At 40.2% G+C, this 17716-nt stretch overlaps 1 protein-coding gene across 2 annotated transcripts in view; it reads left to right on the forward strand.

Annotated features, from left to right (window-relative positions):
- Positions 1-17716, forward strand: part of TEK (TEK receptor tyrosine kinase) — a 122601-nt gene that overhangs the window by 73124 nt on the left and 31761 nt on the right. For both annotated transcript variants that reach the window (XM_003911626.5, XM_009188658.4), the window contains exons 7-11: positions 1597-1725; positions 4797-4948; positions 6839-6983; positions 12209-12370; positions 14172-14306. In XM_003911626.5, coding sequence (XP_003911675.1) covers positions 1597-1725; positions 4797-4948; positions 6839-6983; positions 12209-12370; positions 14172-14306 — 723 coding nt within the window. The remainder of the gene's footprint in view (positions 1-1596; positions 1726-4796; positions 4949-6838; positions 6984-12208; positions 12371-14171; positions 14307-17716) is intronic.

A 17716-nucleotide genomic window follows, 5' to 3' on the forward strand; every position in this document is an offset into this window, starting at 1 on the left:
TTTTGCATTAATTTTTGGTTAGAAGCCTTCTAGTAATGTTACAGTTGACCAAAATAAGGACACTCAGTTAACAGAATCCATTTGCCATGTACCAAATTCTAAGAATTGTCCTGGAAGGTTTAGTGAGCTCCAAGGGAAAATAATCCTTCTACCCTGTCCTCCCAGGAGCTTATTACAAGTACCAAAACATAATTTGAATGACTTAAATATTCTACTATAAAGAAACAGTCTTAAAAAACTAAGATTTTAAATTATCTTGATTTTTAGTTTTTAGCAGTTTAACTATGATGTACCTATGCATAGTTTACTTTATATTTATTCTGCTAAGGGCTTAACAAATTTTTGAATGTGTAAATTTCAACAAATTGGGATGATTTAAACCATTATTTCTTCAAATATTTTTTCTAACCCCTTCTTTCTGATCTTTCTTGGACCTCCAATTACATGTGTGTTAGATGTTTTGTGTTATGGGTCCCTAAGGATTAATAATCATTTTTTTCCAAGCTTTTCCCTACTTTTCTTCTTCAGATTGGCTATCTATTGATGTTGCTTCAAGTTTATTGACTCTTTCTTTTGTCATCTCCATTCTGTTGCTAAGTCCATACAGTGATTATTTGATTTCAAATATTGTGTTTTTCAGTTTTAGAATTCTTTTTGCTTTTTAAAAATACTTTCTATTTCCCTGCTGAAATTTCTCATTGCTTCATTTGTTATGAACGTATCTTCTTTTACCTCACTGAGCATAGTTATTATAATTGTTTTAAAATTCTTGTCTGTTCCAACATCTGAGTCATCACAGTTGGTCTCTGTTGATTTTCTTTTCCCTTAAAAAATGGGCCTTACTTCTCCATTTCTTCTTGGGATTGTATCTTGAACATTGAAAATGTTACATTGTGGAGACTCTGGAATATGATTTATTCCTTTCAGGAATGTTGATATTGTTTTGTTTTAGCAGGCAATTAACTTGGTAGGATTCAAACCTCAAACTCACTGTTAGGAATCAGGTCAAACTCAGTTTAGCTCTTTTATCTTTAGCTGGGCTGCTTTGAGTCTGTATTGAGCATGCATGGATCAAGGATCAGCCAAAGACCTGGGACTTTTCTCTGACTCTCTGGGTTTTCCCTCTCTTTCCAGTGGCTGTAGTTTTCCTGACTCTGTCCTCTGATTCATCAGACCAGTAGACTGCAGGTTTTCTTTGAATTTTAGCTTCCATACGTGGTGTCAACTGTACCTAACAATTAGGCTAAAAGCTGAAAATTGGGAAACACATCATTCCCATCTTCCAAATTTCAATTCCCCTCCAGAATCTTCTAGGTCTTTTTTCTTCCTATCCCACTCTTAAGTGCTTTCAGGAAGTTATTTTCTAAATGTAGTTGTATCTACAGGACAGTTGGCCTGATAGGAGCTCATTCAACTTTTTTGGAGGCAGAACTCCCCAGCTTTTTAAATTCCTGGTAATTCAGATAAATTATACCCTACCTTACACAAATCAACAAAGTTGATGACTTAGAGAGAAAAGTAAAACTGAGCACCTCCAGCCTTAGTTTCCTCTCTTCCCCTGGATTAATACTGGTTTTTTGATGTCTTTGTTTACAGCATGCCACCATGGTTTTTATGGGCCAGATTGTAAGCTTAGGTGCAGCTGCAGCAATGGGGAGACATGTGATCGCTTCCAAGGATGTCTCTGCTCTCCAGGACGGCAGGGACTCCAGTGTGAGAGAGAAGGTAAAGCAAGGTAACACTGTAGTCAGGGCCATGTTCAGCATGTCTGAACTGAGCTTTGCTGGTATAATTCTTGTGCCGGCACCCTAAGATCCTCAAGCCTCTTTTGTTTGCATCCAGAAGTTGGGAATAATTTATCCTAAATTCTAAAGCACAGCATTTTAATTCTTCTCTACTGACCCTAATAGTAGGCTTTATTTCTCTTTGCACTAGGCATAAACCATGTGCTCTTTGTAGCAGCTTAAGTGATGACTGGCCAGCTGAGAGCTCTACCTCTTCTGCTTCCTTCTTTAGGACCAGCCTTTTCCCTGGACATGCGTAACAGAGAAAGAGCAATTTGGGATGGATTTAGACAGGGGATATTTTTAAAGCAATAAAAAGAATAAAACAAATAGAAAAGATTATGCTCAAAATGAAATTTTATGTAATTCGAGTTCGGAAATTACTTTCCAGCAGGAGTCAGCAAACTTTAACCCACAGACTAAATCCAGCCCACTGTCTTTTTTTAAACAACTTTATAGAGATACAATTTTTATATTATAATGTTCACATTTTAAAAATGTACAATTCAATGGTTTTTAGCATATTTACAGAGCTGTGCAATCATTGCAATAATCTAATTTTACAACACCTTCATCATACCAAAAGAAGCCTTGTACCCATTAGCAGAAACTTCCATTCTCCAGTCCTCCTAGTTTCTGACAACCGTTAATTTGCAATTGACCTTAAACAACATGGGGGCTAGGGGTACTGACCCTCCTCACAGTAGCAAATCTACATTGAACTTTTGACTCCCCAAAGACTTAACTACTAATAGCCTACTGTTGACGAGAAGCCTTACCGATAACATAGTCAATTAGCACATAGACTAGTATCTCTATATATTTTATGCCTTTATGACATACCTTTTCTTAATTTTTTGATATTTCTAGGCTACACAGTTTGTTTTTTCAAATTATCCTAAATCTCCAAAAAATTTTCCAATATATTTATTGAAAAAAATCCATATGTCAGTGGATCCGTGCAGTTCAAGCCTCTATTATTCAAGGGTCAGCTGTATCTTCCATCTCTGTAGATGGCCTGTTCTTGACATTTTATATGCCATAAACAAGATTGTATAGTATGTTGTCATTTGTGACTAGCTTCATTTGCCACACCTTTTTTGAGGTTTATCTATGTTGTAGCATATATCAGTACTTCATTCCTTTTTATTTCTCACCATCTGTTATTATAAAGAAAAAAATTTTGGATCACAGCCACATCTGTTCATTTATAGTATGTTGTCTGTGGCCGCTTTTGTACTACAACGGCAGAAAACATGGCTTGCAAAGCTGACTATATTTGCTCTCTTTACAGAAAATGTTTGCTATCCACTGCCCTAGAATATACTTTTTAAAATTAAAAGAAGCAGACATATGTATCTTCAAACTTAAATAATAAATATATATTGCTTTTTCAATCATGTAAATATAAATGCTTTTGAAATAAACATATATCCAGTGAAATCTACACTCATAATAATACAGCTACGGTCTTTTTTTCTGTTACTTTTGGAAATCAGAACAAATATTGGGAGTTGGGGGTGGGATGCCAGCAAGTGTTTTCTCAAAGTCCTTAAACTTTATATTTTTTCTTCTTTTGCCAAGCCTGGACTTTACTACAGGGCAGGAATCAGGGAGTGGTTAGAAAGGGAAGGAAATGCCATGGGGCTACTAAGGGATTATACTGAACGTGGGCAACTAACAAGTTTAAGGATTTGAATTTTGCACTTTGTTCCTTCCTGTCTGTTCCCTTCTGCTGATGCTGCAACAGGAGTGCATTCTGATGAGAGAATCTAAGACAAGTTAACCAGGGTGTCACTAGGGCTTTCAGAGAGTAGCTCCCTTCCCAGATTCCACGTTAGCCCAGCACATCCACCTTCACCTCCACCCAACTTTGGAAAATACAAGGGGACGATGAAGGAAAGAAATGCTTTAAAAGTGTCAAAACATGTTTTTCAATTCCTATTCAAATAGCTACTTAGGCTGAAAAATTTGGCACATTTTCCATAATCTTTCCAAGTTTACAGATATATCAAGGAATAACCTTGTATGTATTGACCTCTTTCCCTTCTCCTCCACACCTTTACCCATTTCATTCTAGGCCTGAGAAGCAGGATATCAGTATAAAATATCATTATTGACCCCACCTCTTCCCACCACAGATAAGGAACAGTCTGTAGTTACTGCTGCTCTGAGGGCACCTCTATCGCCTACATTGCTTACTGAGTATTGGACAATTTTCAAACATGTCTCACATTCAATTACAAATAGTCCACAGTTCCCTAAGACCCTATGGTTCAGAATAAAATTGGTGTATTTCAGGGTTATTCATTCTTTACTATGTAGATATTAGGCAAGAAATCCTGACACCATTACCTTTATTGACACCACAGACATTTTTCCTTCTTTCAATATTGGCAGCAACATTTTCGATTTGGCTGTTGAGGAGATACTGATTTGGGGAAGTTAGATTCCACTTCTTTGATGTACTTCTTTGGTGAGCAACTTTATTTACCTTTTCCTCTTATTTATCTGCTATTTGCAGACTTCCCAGTGAATGAGACCCTCTCACATACCTAAACTGAGGACAATGCTGTTGATCAGCAATACCATGGGGTTAACTGATGAGTGGAAGAAGAACTAGTTTTTTTTGTTGTATTTTTGTAATCATTCAGTAAAATGAAAGAGGGGGACTGAACAGCAAAGTCTAGGGGAGATATGGCCATGATAATTTTAATATTGAGACTGTTCCTCCCTGCTTCATGAAAGGAGGATAGCCTTGTGGTGAAGAGTGTGGACTCTGGATTTATAAAGAGAGTCTGAATCTGGGCTGTGAGCCTCTGTCTCCTCATCCATAAAATGGGAGATCACAATAGCATTCACATCACAGGTGTCTTATGTGATGATAAAACAATAAAATATTTGCAAAATTCTTGCCCAGTGCATGACTTACTAAAGTAGCTATTTTTATTATTACTACTGCTGCTGGCTCTGTTAAATATTAGATTTCACAGTGCTGTTTTCTTCCTTCAGGCATACCAAGGATGACCCCAAAGATAGTGGATTTGCCAGATCATATAGAAGTAAACAGTGGTAAATTTAATCCCATTTGCAAAGCTTCTGGCTGGCCGCTACCTACTAATGAAGAAATGACCCTGGTGAAGCCGGATGGGACAGTGCTCCATGTAAGAGCCATTCTTAATCTGCCCTCCTTAAACCATGAGATGCTTTCAGTGTAGTAATCACCCCGCTAAATGACAGATACCATTCAGTGCTTTTATCCTCCTAGGCTAGTATGTTGTTGGCTTTGATAAAATGCCCTATTCCTGGAGAGGCAGAACTGACTCACTGCAGCCTCATCTGTAGCCTCACTGATTTCCTCTGTTGGCCAGTACTGCAGTGCAAGTTTGGGAATATGCCCCCCGTGGAACTGACAGAGCTCAGTGCCAAGGATGGCACACATTCTGCAGAATTGTCCAGCTGGTATGGGGAGAAGTACGTGTCAGTCTGTGGAAAGCTTTGCTCTCACAGTGTCCCCATATCTCTAACTACTCATATCCAGAAGAGTAAGGTGGTGTTGCAGCCCATGAATCAGCAGATTTACTTGCTACCAGGTGCAACCAGGACATGGAGTTTTGATGACCGATGTACTCCTATTATGCTCTTTGGAGCAGCAATTAGGGAAGCATAGAAGAGGAGAGTTCCCCAGTTCTGAAACTACAATCCACAGGATCCCTTAGGTCTGAATGCATTCCTTGGGTTTCTCCCCACCTCTTCCCTTTGCCCTCACTGCTGATGCTCACCAATGGTTAGGTAATATCACAGCAGTTCTTTTTTGTTTAAAAGGATCGAGTTACTTTTCGAACATGCTTTTCGTCTCTCTCCCAACTATACCAAATGCAGCAGAGACGGGAGCCCCCCCAAATTTCTCTTATGTTGAAAGTGATCTTTAGGATATTGATGTATTTTTTTTTTATTTAAAAATTTAGAAATACCTATTATCCTATTTTTCTATCAAAGATGACCCAAATCAGCTTGACCAGAGGCAGTATGAGTGACCTTCTGAGGGAAGAATATGTAGAATGTACCATTACCAGGGTCCACGTTTCAAATGTCCCTGATTCCACTCAAACAACCCATCAGGTAGAAGAAGCCAATTGATGGCTTCCAAAATCTTGTTGGCTTTTTCATGAGTTAATGAAAGTAATGGCTACTATGTAGTAAAGTTGACCATAACTATATGTAACTTCTTACTTAACATTGCCGAGTCTCTCTCTTTTTTTTTTTCTCAGAAGTGGGAACTGGCTGGGTGAAGTTAAGTAACTAAGGAGTTGGTCAAAAATGGCAAAGAAGCCAGATATGGTGACTCATGCCTGTAATCCCAGTGTTTTGGGAGCCTGAGGTGGGAGGAGCACTTTAGGCCAGGAATTTGAGACCAGCCTGGGCAACATAGCAAGACCCCATCTCTTAAAAAATAAAAAATAATTAGCTGGACATGGCATTTACCTGTAGTCCCAGCTACTTGGGTGAGGTGGGGGGATCACTTAAGGCCAGGAGTTTGAGGCTGCAGTGAGCTATGATCACTCAACTGCACTCCAGCCTGAGCCACAGAACAAGACTGTGTTATCTCGTAAAAAAAAAAAATGGCAGAGGTCCATCTGTCTTCAGAACCCTGGATTTTTCCAGTACTCCACACTTAATAGCCTCTCAAACACTTAGGAAGTCACTTTATCCTCCCACACAGCCATCTCTGTATTAGATAGGAAAGGAACAAATCTTACAAGGAGTAGTTTAAAAGAAATCATGCTTCAGGCGTCTTGCTTGTAAGTGTTTACCCCACACTCCCAAACACACAAATACAACAGCAGGATCTGACAGGGCATCAATCCAAAATAAACTTTCAGGGCTACTACAATAGCTTTGGAAATAAGCCAATGATTATATTAGCATTACATTTAGCTTCTTGATCTCTCCTAGGAAACTTCTTATTAAACAATGAGATGGGGTCAGTGTTATGGACCTTTGTGTTTATGCCTCCCTAGAAGTTTTTATTTTTTTGTATTTGACCTTTCCAGCCAAAAGACTTTAACCATACGGATCATTTCTCAGTAGCCATATTCACCATCCACCGGATCCTCCCCCCTGACTCAGGAGTTTGGGTCTGCAGTGCGAACACAGTGGCTGGGATGGTGGAAAAGCCCTTCAACATTTCTGTTAAAGGTAAGTTCATTTTCCAGAAAAAGGGATTGTATCCTTGAGGCACTATGTTTTTGTATTGCTGGGAAAAGATGCTGCTTCTAGACGGAAATGTATGCGACCACTAAAATACCTTGGAGGTAATTTCCAGGATACTAAAGCCTTTAAAACATTATATGCATGAAACCAGAGTGAAGAGATTAAGAGTATGCACTGTGGAGTCCTACAGCCCCGGGTTTGATGTTGTCTCAAACAGCTCATAATCTTGTGGGTGGCCTTGACCAAATAAACTTACCTTTTTGAGTCTCTCTCTATTTGTAAATGAAGCATAATTTAGGTACCTCTTAGGGTTATTGTGAAGCCTTGTTAAACACATAAAATACTTGGAATTGTGTCTGGCACAACATTATCTGGTAGTGATTATATTTCACAAGAAGGTTAGCATTGTCGTTGTGACTTCCTTTTCATTATTGTAGAGAATTGTTTGGAGAATCCCTATTTTGAGGATTACTCACTTAATAAGAAGCCCAGCCTATGCTATATAATTAACATGAATATCTTTTCACATTCAGGGCTGTGGGCATTTTTCCTGCTATAAATTAGTATTTCAAAATTCAAATTAATGTGAGTGTTTGTATGCAGATTTGTGGCTTGAGTGGAAGAACTAACATGGAGGTAAGTCCACGTTAACTTGGCTGGTGTACATAGCTACAGCAAGGAATTTTAAATCCGCAAGAATACCTAACAGCTCTCTGGCATATATTCTAGGAAAGGCACTAGGCTAAGATTACTTGTAATTTCTTATACATTGTAAATGCTCTGTAAATAGTTGCTATCCTGTATTGTTTAGAGAATAATGACAAGAAAAAGTCTACATGTTCAGACACAATTTTTTTTCTGAATATTTTTGATCCACGGTTGGCTGATCCACAGATGTGAACCCACAGATACAAAGGGTCAATTTATACAGTAGCAGAGATTGTAAGCACACATCTTAGTATTAAACCTGGATCTCCTGACTCCAAACCCAGCACTGTCTCTTCTGGCCCATTTTGCTTTCTGAGTCTCTTGTGTAACAGAGGGGGAGACTGTGAGGTGACCAAAGTTGATTTGTATTTGGCCCCCTTTCATTACTTCACTAGTAATCACTTGGGAGATCCCAGAGGTAACTACCATAAATGAAATGCTGTAAATACTTAGAACATAATCTATGTTTTAAAGGCCAGTAACAACAGTAGCATAAATGCAACCCTCATAGATTTGGATTCTGTGCCCTGAGAATCCATATGAACCATCTCAGAATCCTTCTTCTTATTAGTACTTTTGGTTATAGGAAAAAGCCCAAATCTGTTTTATTTGGTAGAACATTCACATGATCAAAATCATTTCTTGCATCTTGCATGTTCTTGGAAGAAAGGAAATGATATGCAGACAAGAAAAATTACCCTACTTTTAAACTTCTGGGAATGTTTGCTACCCATGGACATACATCCAAAACAAACCATGTGGTGAATACACAGAAGAGTCACTGGGTCTAGTTTTTAGTTTGTAGTGAAAGACACAGCACACAACATCAATGTGTAGAAGCGTCTCCAGTCCTAAGTCACTGCTGTCTCTTTGCTGTCACATTGACTGGCAGCCATAAAATGTAAATAGCCATTAGGGAATGTAATCAATTTAATCAGCATCTTTTATTATAGTATTTAAAAAAACAGATACTAGGCTTTAACACCAGTGTACAGATTGGTACAATTACTTTGGAAAACTGGCAACATGTACTAAACCTAAACATTTACTTACCCTATGAACCAGCAATTCCACTCCTAGGTATATGCTCAAAAGAATGGCTGTATTATGTTCAAAAAAGACATCTTCAAGAATGTTCAGAGCAGTTGTATTCATAGTAGCCCCAAACTGAAATTAACTCAAATGTCCATCAACATTAGAAAGGATACACTAATCACAAATTGTAGTATATTCGTATGTATTAGTTTGCTAGGGCTGCTGTAACAAAGTACTACAGGCTGGGTGGCTTAAGCAACAGGAATTTATTTTCTCATGATTCTGGAGACTAAAGGTCCAAGATCAAGGCATCAACAGAGTTTATTTCTTCTGCGGCTTCTCTCCTTGGCTTGTAGATGGCCATTGTCTCCCTATATCTTCACAAGGAGATTAAATTGGGACACAGGGACAGGGTCTTCCCTTTCTACCTGTGTCCTAATTTAATCTTCTTATAAGGACACCAGTCATATTGGTATATGGCACACCCTAATAAACTTATTTTAAACTAATTACTTCTTTAAAGGCCTTATCTCCAGATACGGTTACATCCTGAGGTACCAGGGGTTAAAACTTTAACGTGTGATTTGGGGGGAAAACAATTTAGCCCATAAAATCATGCAGAGGAATATTAAAGAGTAATAAAAAAGAATTAATTTCTGCAACAGTATGGATGAATCTTTCCAACCTGATTACCAGTGAAAGAAAGTATATGCTTTATGATTCCATTTATATAAAGCTAAAGAACAGGCAATACTAATCTTCAGTCACAGAAGTCAGAATAGTAGCTACCTCTGGGTAGAGGATATTGACTGGAAAAGGGCACACAGGTGCCTTCTGGAGGGCTGGGAATATTCTCTATCTTAATCTGAGTGGTGGTTACATGGGTGTACACATAGGTAACGTCCCTTGAGATAAATACACTTAAGATATTTGCACTTTACAATATGTATGTTCCATCTCAGTAAAAATGATTAAAAGGCAAAAAAATAAAATGATATATTACTAAGAGGAAGCCTTTGTAGCGATTTTTAAGCCCTTGTAAAAGTACTACAGACTGGCATTAATGGCTGTAATAAAATGTGCATCTGCTGGTTTAAAGAAAGGGGTGGCCTTATGTTATCATACAAGGAAAGCATTACTTGAACCAATGTACTCACAGCACTGCCCTCCTTTCCAGCCTAAGTGAAATGCGTACTCAGACTTATCTAACTTAATGCTGGCACGTTCTGCCTCCAGTTAGGGGATACTGCTTCTTACTGGCTTTATTATCCTGACCTTGGACAACTTCCTAAGTCGTCACTTAGTCAACAGAATTTACTTTAGGCCTATTATGTTTCAGCCCCTGTTCTAGGCACTGGGAATAGAGCAGTGAATAATACAAGGGGAAAAAAAACTCATCGTGGAGCTTACATTCCCACAGGGAGATAAACAGTGAGCAAATAAATAAGTAAAATGTACAGTTCACTAAAATGCTGAGTGTCTTGGAGACAAAGCAGAAATGGGGGTAGAGAATGCTGGGGCAGGGCTGGAGTGGTGACTGTAATTTTAAATAGGGTAGTCAAGGCTTCCTCAGAAGATATTTGAGCAAAGACTTGAAGGTCATTTCTAAGGAAGGTGAGTCAAAGCATTGAGACAGAAAGAAAAAGAAAAATTACTGAACGTTGCAATGTCCTCTGAAATCCGAAAGGTTCTGCATTGTATAATTACACTCTTGGGGAGGCAAAACAAAACCAGTTATGCATTTCTAAGAAGGCTGGGCCAAGGGAACTACAGAGCTCACTGGAAATTCAGTTGACAAACAATAATTCAGCACCTAGTTGGTGCTGGTGAACCAACTACACGGTCTTTGCCCTAATGGAATTTAGAGTGTGGTGTGATACTTCATAACCTTTTTATTATCATCCCACTAAGCCCTTTTAGAAATTTTATTCCAGAACTCTCCCTCATCACCATAAAATTTTATTATCACATATGTACTTTATATCTCTTTATGTGCTATGTATGGCTCTTTGGCAGGCTTCAACCCATCGTAGTATCTAAAATTTTTGCATCCTCCAAGAACCAATTTTCATTGTTTTGGGGGCGCTGTCATCCTCATTGAGAATACGTGGTCTTTGGCTGGGCACGGTGGCTCAAGCCTGTAATCCCAGCACTTTGGGAGGCCGAGACGGGCGGATCACGAGGTCAGGAGATTGAGACCATCCTGGCTAACACGGTGAAACCCCGTCTCTACTAAAAAATACAAAAAACTAGCCAGGCGAGGTGGCAGGCGCCTGTAGTCCCAGCTACTTAGGAGGCTGAGGCAGGAGAATGGCCTAAACCCAGGGGGCAGAGCTTGCAGTGAGCTGAGATCCGGCCACTGCACTCCAGCCTGGGTGGCAGAGCGAGACTCCGTCTCAAAAAAAAAAAAAAAAAAAAAAAAAGAGAATACGTGGTCTTTGAGACGGGGAGATTGTTGTAGATTATCTGAGTGGACCCACTCCAATCCCTTGAGTCATTAAAAGTAGAGAAACTTTCCTGACAATAGTCAGAGACGTGGTGGTCAAAGAAGGATCAGAGAGGCCTGATGTTGTTGACTTTGAAGGCATAGGAAGGAGCCTTGAGCCAGGGAATGCAGGCAGTCTCTAGAAGCTAGAAAGAACAAGGAAACAGATTATCTTCTAAGCCTCCAGAAAGGAACACAACCTTCCTAACGCCTTAATTTTAGCACAGCGAGACCCATGTCTGACTTCTGACTTCTAGAACTATAATAAATTTGTGTTGTTTGGCTGAAAGAGATATATACCTCTCTCTCTCTATATATATATAGAGAGAGAGAGAGAGAATATGAATGATGATCTAGAAGACCAATATCAAATAATCAAATAATCATACTACAAAGAGTAATAAACTCTAAAAATCGCCATGAAGGAAAAGTAGAGGTTCTGTGGAAGCATACAATACCTTAATTCAGGTTCTATGATAGCCGCCTGTGAAATATGCACATCAGAGCTAAGAATTAACTGGGAGAATAATGGGAGGTAAAGCATTCCTTGCAGGAGAGTAGCATCTACAAAGAATCTAAGGAAAGGAGGTTCATGCTTTGTTAGTTGGATGAAGGGAAAGGTCAGTGGGATTGGAGGTTACTAGGTGAGGGGAAGAGGAGGCTGGAGAGTGGGCAGGGGCTCAATCGCTCAAGGCCTGGCTAGTCATGGTATGAATTTTTGGTTTTATCCTACATGTGATAAGAATCCATTGAAGGGTCTTGAGTAAAGGGGCACATTTATTTTAAGGAAGCACTTTGAGGATAATGGGTTGGGGAAGCAAAAGCAAAGCAGAGAGCTTAGAGAGCAGGTGATCTCCCTGAGTCTGGGCAGAAAACTTTAAGAGGACTTTGTCGGACATGTAAAACACATCTTTTACCTCTACCTAAGAACAATCAAACCTCAAAGCCGAAAGACTAATTTGTCTTCTGAAATTGTATTTAGTTCTTCCAAAGCCCCTGAATGCCCCAAACGTGATTGACACTGGACATAACTTTGCTGTCATCAACATCAGCTCTGAGCCTTACTTTGGGGATGGACCAATCAAATCCAAGAAGCTTCTATACAAACCAGTTAATCACTATGAGGCTTGGCGACATATTCAAGGTAAGCTTTGGACAGGATAGATGCCAGCTGGGGATGTGGCACCAGAAGAAATATTTTTCTCCAAATCTAGAAATTCCCTTCTCCCTGCCTCAATCCTCTACCCCAAGGTGGTGGCTGTTGTAGAGGATTCCATTTCAGAGTATTCAAGAGAGAGTGCAGGGGGCCTCTGAGCTCTGGGGCTAACTTTCTGGAAGTCACTGTGTGCCCTGGAACACAGAACCAGCTCACACCATGAGTTATATCTATATCAATATTTCTTTCTGGATCTCCAGTCCTGTTTTTAGTTATTCTGTCTTGCCTGGTCATCGTGAAAGACACTTGTTTACACCATGCATATGGTAGCAGGAAAGTCCAGAGCCTGCTATGAAGGGCAGAGAGGCTTAATCTGCCTAAATCCTGGGGGTGATTGTTGCTGCTGTATTGAGTTGCTTATTCCTTTTCTCATTTCATGTCTTGCCCTGTCCTGCAGACTCTTAACACAGAGAAATTTTTAAAGGAATTTGAACCTGCAAAGTTTGGGCTGTGGCAGACTGGAACGGGCTGCGGGGAGGACAAGGACAGGCAAAGAGAGCTACAGGCCCCTCCCCTAACTTCCTGAAAGAAAAAAATAATTGAACCAAATGTGACAAAATGCCAAAAGTTCATGAAAACAGTTGAATTTATTTTGAAACACAAATTACATTTGTTGCATGATAATGTAAAATCACAATTTTAAAAAGCAAAGGCAGCATTATCAGTGACCATGCTGCTTCCATTGGACCATCCTATGAAAAGACCTGCCACTATCATGCTTGTAGGCAGCATGTCCTCCTCCACCCATACCTTTGTCTTACTATGCCTATGATTTCCTTAAAATGACCCTCTATTCACTATATGGAGGTAATTAAGGAAACTCCAAAAAAAAAAAGAGAAGAGGAGGAGGGTTTTGGGCTGAATAACACTAGCTGACCCGGGTAGACCGGATAAAATGGTATTATTACTGAGTCCTTCATGTACTATTGTAGATTCTATCAAAATTCAGAATTCCAGGGATGTCAGGCTGATTTGCTGAATTGCTGTTTCCAACATTAGTGGCTACGTCTTTTGCTGTCATATGGTGGTAATAATGCATCACCTTTTTCTACAAGTGGACATTGACAAAGTGGTCTTCTAAGAACTGTTAAACACATCCCAGTTTTTTTCTTACCAAGTAGGAATTTATCATATGGTAAGGCAGAAATTTATCTTTGCAATATCCATTGAGAAACAGAGGCTGACTAAAGCAAATAGGTAAAGAGAAAAGAGGCAGATACCATTTGTTTATGGGTACTATTGTCAAGGACTTCAGAATGCTCCATTGTGATAGTATGACCATTACAAATCAGTTATCTGGTCATTTTGAGCAAACCTCCTGAGCATCTTTTTCTCGATAGCTTGATTGCAATCAGTGAACATACTTGAAAACAGTAGCAATTAAATTATTTTATTCTAATTGAGTATTCCCCAAATCTGGTATTCCATATAGTAGAAGATTTGTGAGGTTTTATTCTACAAATGAAAAGACAAAAGCACCAGGGCAGAAATGTGTAAGTGGCACAGAAATACACACTTGAATGTGTACATTGTAACCTGGAAACATTTCAAAAGCCTAATTTTCCTCATATTAGGAAGGATGAGGCCTTGAAGATGGAATTGCCTCTCTGCTTCACTAAGACATTGTTTTGAAAACCTAAAATTAGCTCCCATCACAATAACAACAACCCCGGCTTAAGGAATGTAAGAGAATGCCAACTTAAGTTTACTGGACTTTTTCTCTTCTCAGTGACAAATGAGATTGTTACACTCAACCATTTGGAACCTCGAACAGAATATGAACTCTGCGTGCAACTGGTCCGTCGTGGAGAGGGTGGGGAAGGGCATCCTGGACCTGTGAGACGCTTCACAACAGCTTCTATCGGTCAGTGGAAGCCAGCACACATTTATTCATGAGCTGGGTGGGAGGGAGAGGAAGGGGAAAGAGGAAGGAAGACCAGGAAGGGTGGTGGTGGGTGAGTGGGTGGGTGGGGATGGAGGTGGCAGGAGTTTGCTTTTGAATGGGTGGGAAAGTGACAGGAAGGCTAGCAACTTCAAGCCAAACTGTTCCTTTATTTGGGTTGGACTCCTGGTCTGTCTCCCTGGGGGAGGAGGTCTGCCGCACTCTGTAGGGACAGAGAAGGAAGCAGATGAGCCTTCAGGAAGGCAGGGCCTCCCCTAGGAATTGGGATTTACACAGCAGCAACTGTGCTGAGCTTCAGCTCCTGCATTTTATCACTGGCTTCCTGTTTCCATCTTAAGGGCCCAGGCCAGGCTCTTGCCACAGGCATATTTCAGAAGTCCCAGTTTATTTATTTTCAAAAATAATTTCTAATTTTTCAAAGTAATTCATGTGCAGAGTCACGACATCAAATAGAATAAGAAGCTTTTATCTGAAGAACATTCCCCTGCTCCACCCTCCACCTCCCAGTCCTGCTTCCTATAGGTAGCCACTTTCATCTCCTTAAGCTGTTTCTTATCATATTTACCTCCCTTTTGTAAATCAGTGGTTCTCAAACATAAGTGTCCATCAGAATCATTCAGAGAGTTTGTTAAAAGATATTTCTGGGCTGGGCACGGTGGCTCACACCTGTAATCCCAGCACTTTGGGAGGCCGAGGTGGACGGATCACAAGGTCAGGAGATCGAGACCACGGTAAAACCCCGTCTCTACTAAAAATACAAAAAATTAGCCAGGCGCGGTGGCGGGCGCCTGTAGTCCCAGCTAGCTACTTGGGAGGCTGAGGCAGGAGAATGGCAGGAACCTGGGAGGCGGAGCTTGCAGTGAGCCGAGATCGCACCACTGCACTCCAGCCAGGGGGACAGAGCAAGACTCCGTCTCAAAAAAAAAAAAAAAAAAAAAAAAAAAAAAAAAAAAAAGGTTTTTCTGGGCCTCATCCCCAGTTTCTGATTCAATGGTTTCGAGGTGAGGATGAACCCCGGCCTCAATAATTTTGCATTTCTAGTAGGTTCAATAATTTTGCATTTCTAGTAGATTCCCAAGTGATGCTTGATGCTGCTGGTCCTGGGTCCACATGTTCTAGATAACATGTGTAAAATTATTTCTTGATTTATCAGTGGTGTTTTGTATTGATTGGCCTTCTATTGCGTTAACTTTGTGAAGCCTCCTTGATGCTAACCTGACTTCCGGCTTTCTGTTACCCAGGTACCCTCCATTGAAATACTAGAGTGATCTTTTGTAAGGTTCCATTCTGGTTCTTTGAATTGTTCACTGGGTATAACCATTCTGTTACTATCTCTTGGTCAGTGCTTTATACTTTCAACTTCATATATATTTAATTTATATCACCTAGGAAAGTAAGAATTATCATCTTCCCTATTTTATAGATTGAAAAGTAGAGACTCAGAGTACTTAATAACAGTAAGATGCATCTCCATACTAAATCTTCAGGCTTCATATCTTTGTGTTTTAGAGCCAGGATCTTGCTCTGTCACTCAGGCTGGAGTACAGTGGTTTGATCATCACTCATTACAGTCTCTATCTCCTGGGCTCAAGTCATGCTCCCACATCAGCCTCCCGAGTAGCTGGGACTACAGGCACACCACCACATCTGGCTACTTTAAACATTTTTTTGTAGAGACGGGGTCTTGCTGTGTTGCCCAGGCTGGTCTTAAACTCCTGCCTCAAGCAGTCCCCCAGCCTTGGCCTCTCAACGTGTTAGGATTACAGGGATGAACCACCACTCCCAGTCCAGGCTCCATATCCTTTTGTTTCTCCAGTTATTATTTCTACCTAGAATCCCAAAGGCACCAGCTTCTTATCCCAGTTCACAGATTTGCCTGTGTTTTACTCCATTTACTAAAGGCAGAAGGATATGTTATGATCGAGTGAAAAAACTAGGAAGAACATCCACTTTTCTTCTGCGGAGATTGTGTGTGCACCCTTAACAGAAACATCTTTTCTTCACACCACCCACCTAGTTTTTATTTTACTAGCAGCATCCTTTAAAGAACCTAATGAGACTCAAAAGCTACTCTGAGGCTTATAGAAGCATTACACACAAGTAAGAAATGGCTTCTTGGGGGCCCACCAGGTTGTGAATATAGAAAATAAACCCAGAAACTATACAGTGCGGAAAAAAGGGACCTCTACAACCATGACCCAAGGGATCCCTGACACGTCATCATGATACTGCTAAAAGGCAAATGGTAGTTAATTCTCTCTCAAGTCACTGTTGGTGAGTCAAAAGGGGAAGGTCATAGACTGACTCAGATGGAAAGTATTTATGGAACAGAACATAAAACACAGCCCCACACTGTACTGTCTTCTGCCCTCAGAATATGTTCCAGCCAGGAGGGGTCTCAGAATATTTCAAAGCAGTTCTTAGGGATAGGCGGGAAGGGAATTATTGAAGGTTCTTCTTTTCCCATCATTTGAATTTTGCTGATGTTTGCTTTTCATTTCATCTGGCAGTTGCACTGTTGATGTGTGTTGATTGAGGTGGTGAAGGCCAGGGAGTCCGGGAGGGGAAGGAAGAGAACACTTTCTGAACATATTGCAGAAAGGGGCAGACAGGGAGGGGTATGGGGTAATCATGTTCCCAAAGGGAAGGAAAAGGGGAAATGACTATTTGTTGGGTTACTCTTCTGTACCAGGCACAGGATTGGGAGGTATACATGTATTCTCCAAAATATCAACTCCCCATTCTCCCTTGTCATTGCAAACCTGCCTAAACCACTCTGGGTGGCTATTTTGGAGGTTAAACTTCAGAGGTTAACAAGAGGAGATGACATCACCTCTCTCCATTTGCAAAGGTTACAGAAAAAGGGCCATCAGACTTTTTGCATAATGCCAAGCAAATGCATGCCTGGCTGCTGGTTCTCACTAGTCTGAGGGTAGTCAGAACCGGGCTGGTGGGACTTAATTCCCAGTAGATGGAGACAGACCCTTCTTCTCACCTCGAACCGAGAGTAAGAGCAGTGTTTCTCAACCTTTAAAAAAAAAAGTATTGCTCATCCCCAGTGAGCTGTTTCACATACGTTTGTCCGAGTAGATCCTGCCTCCCATGAAATTTTAATACCACAGATATGCTCTGTTTCTGTTTCTGTATTATGGTCCTTTGTAAACAATTGTAGTAATCTGAAATTTTCTCATGCACCAAGAATGACTTTTTTGCCCCATAGGGGTGATTGTGTCCCTACTGAGAATGCATGAATTAGAGGATCTCTATCCTACGTTTTGGAAGGACTTTATATCCGGAATTTAAAAATCAGTTTACTATTATTAACTGAAAACACACTATTTCCTCCTTTGTCCAGTGACGTAGGACATCTT

This window comes from Papio anubis, chromosome 13 (assembly GCF_008728515.1).
Source record: "Papio anubis isolate 15944 chromosome 13, Panubis1.0, whole genome shotgun sequence".
Classification (NCBI taxonomy): Eukaryota; Metazoa; Chordata; class Mammalia; order Primates; family Cercopithecidae; genus Papio; species Papio anubis.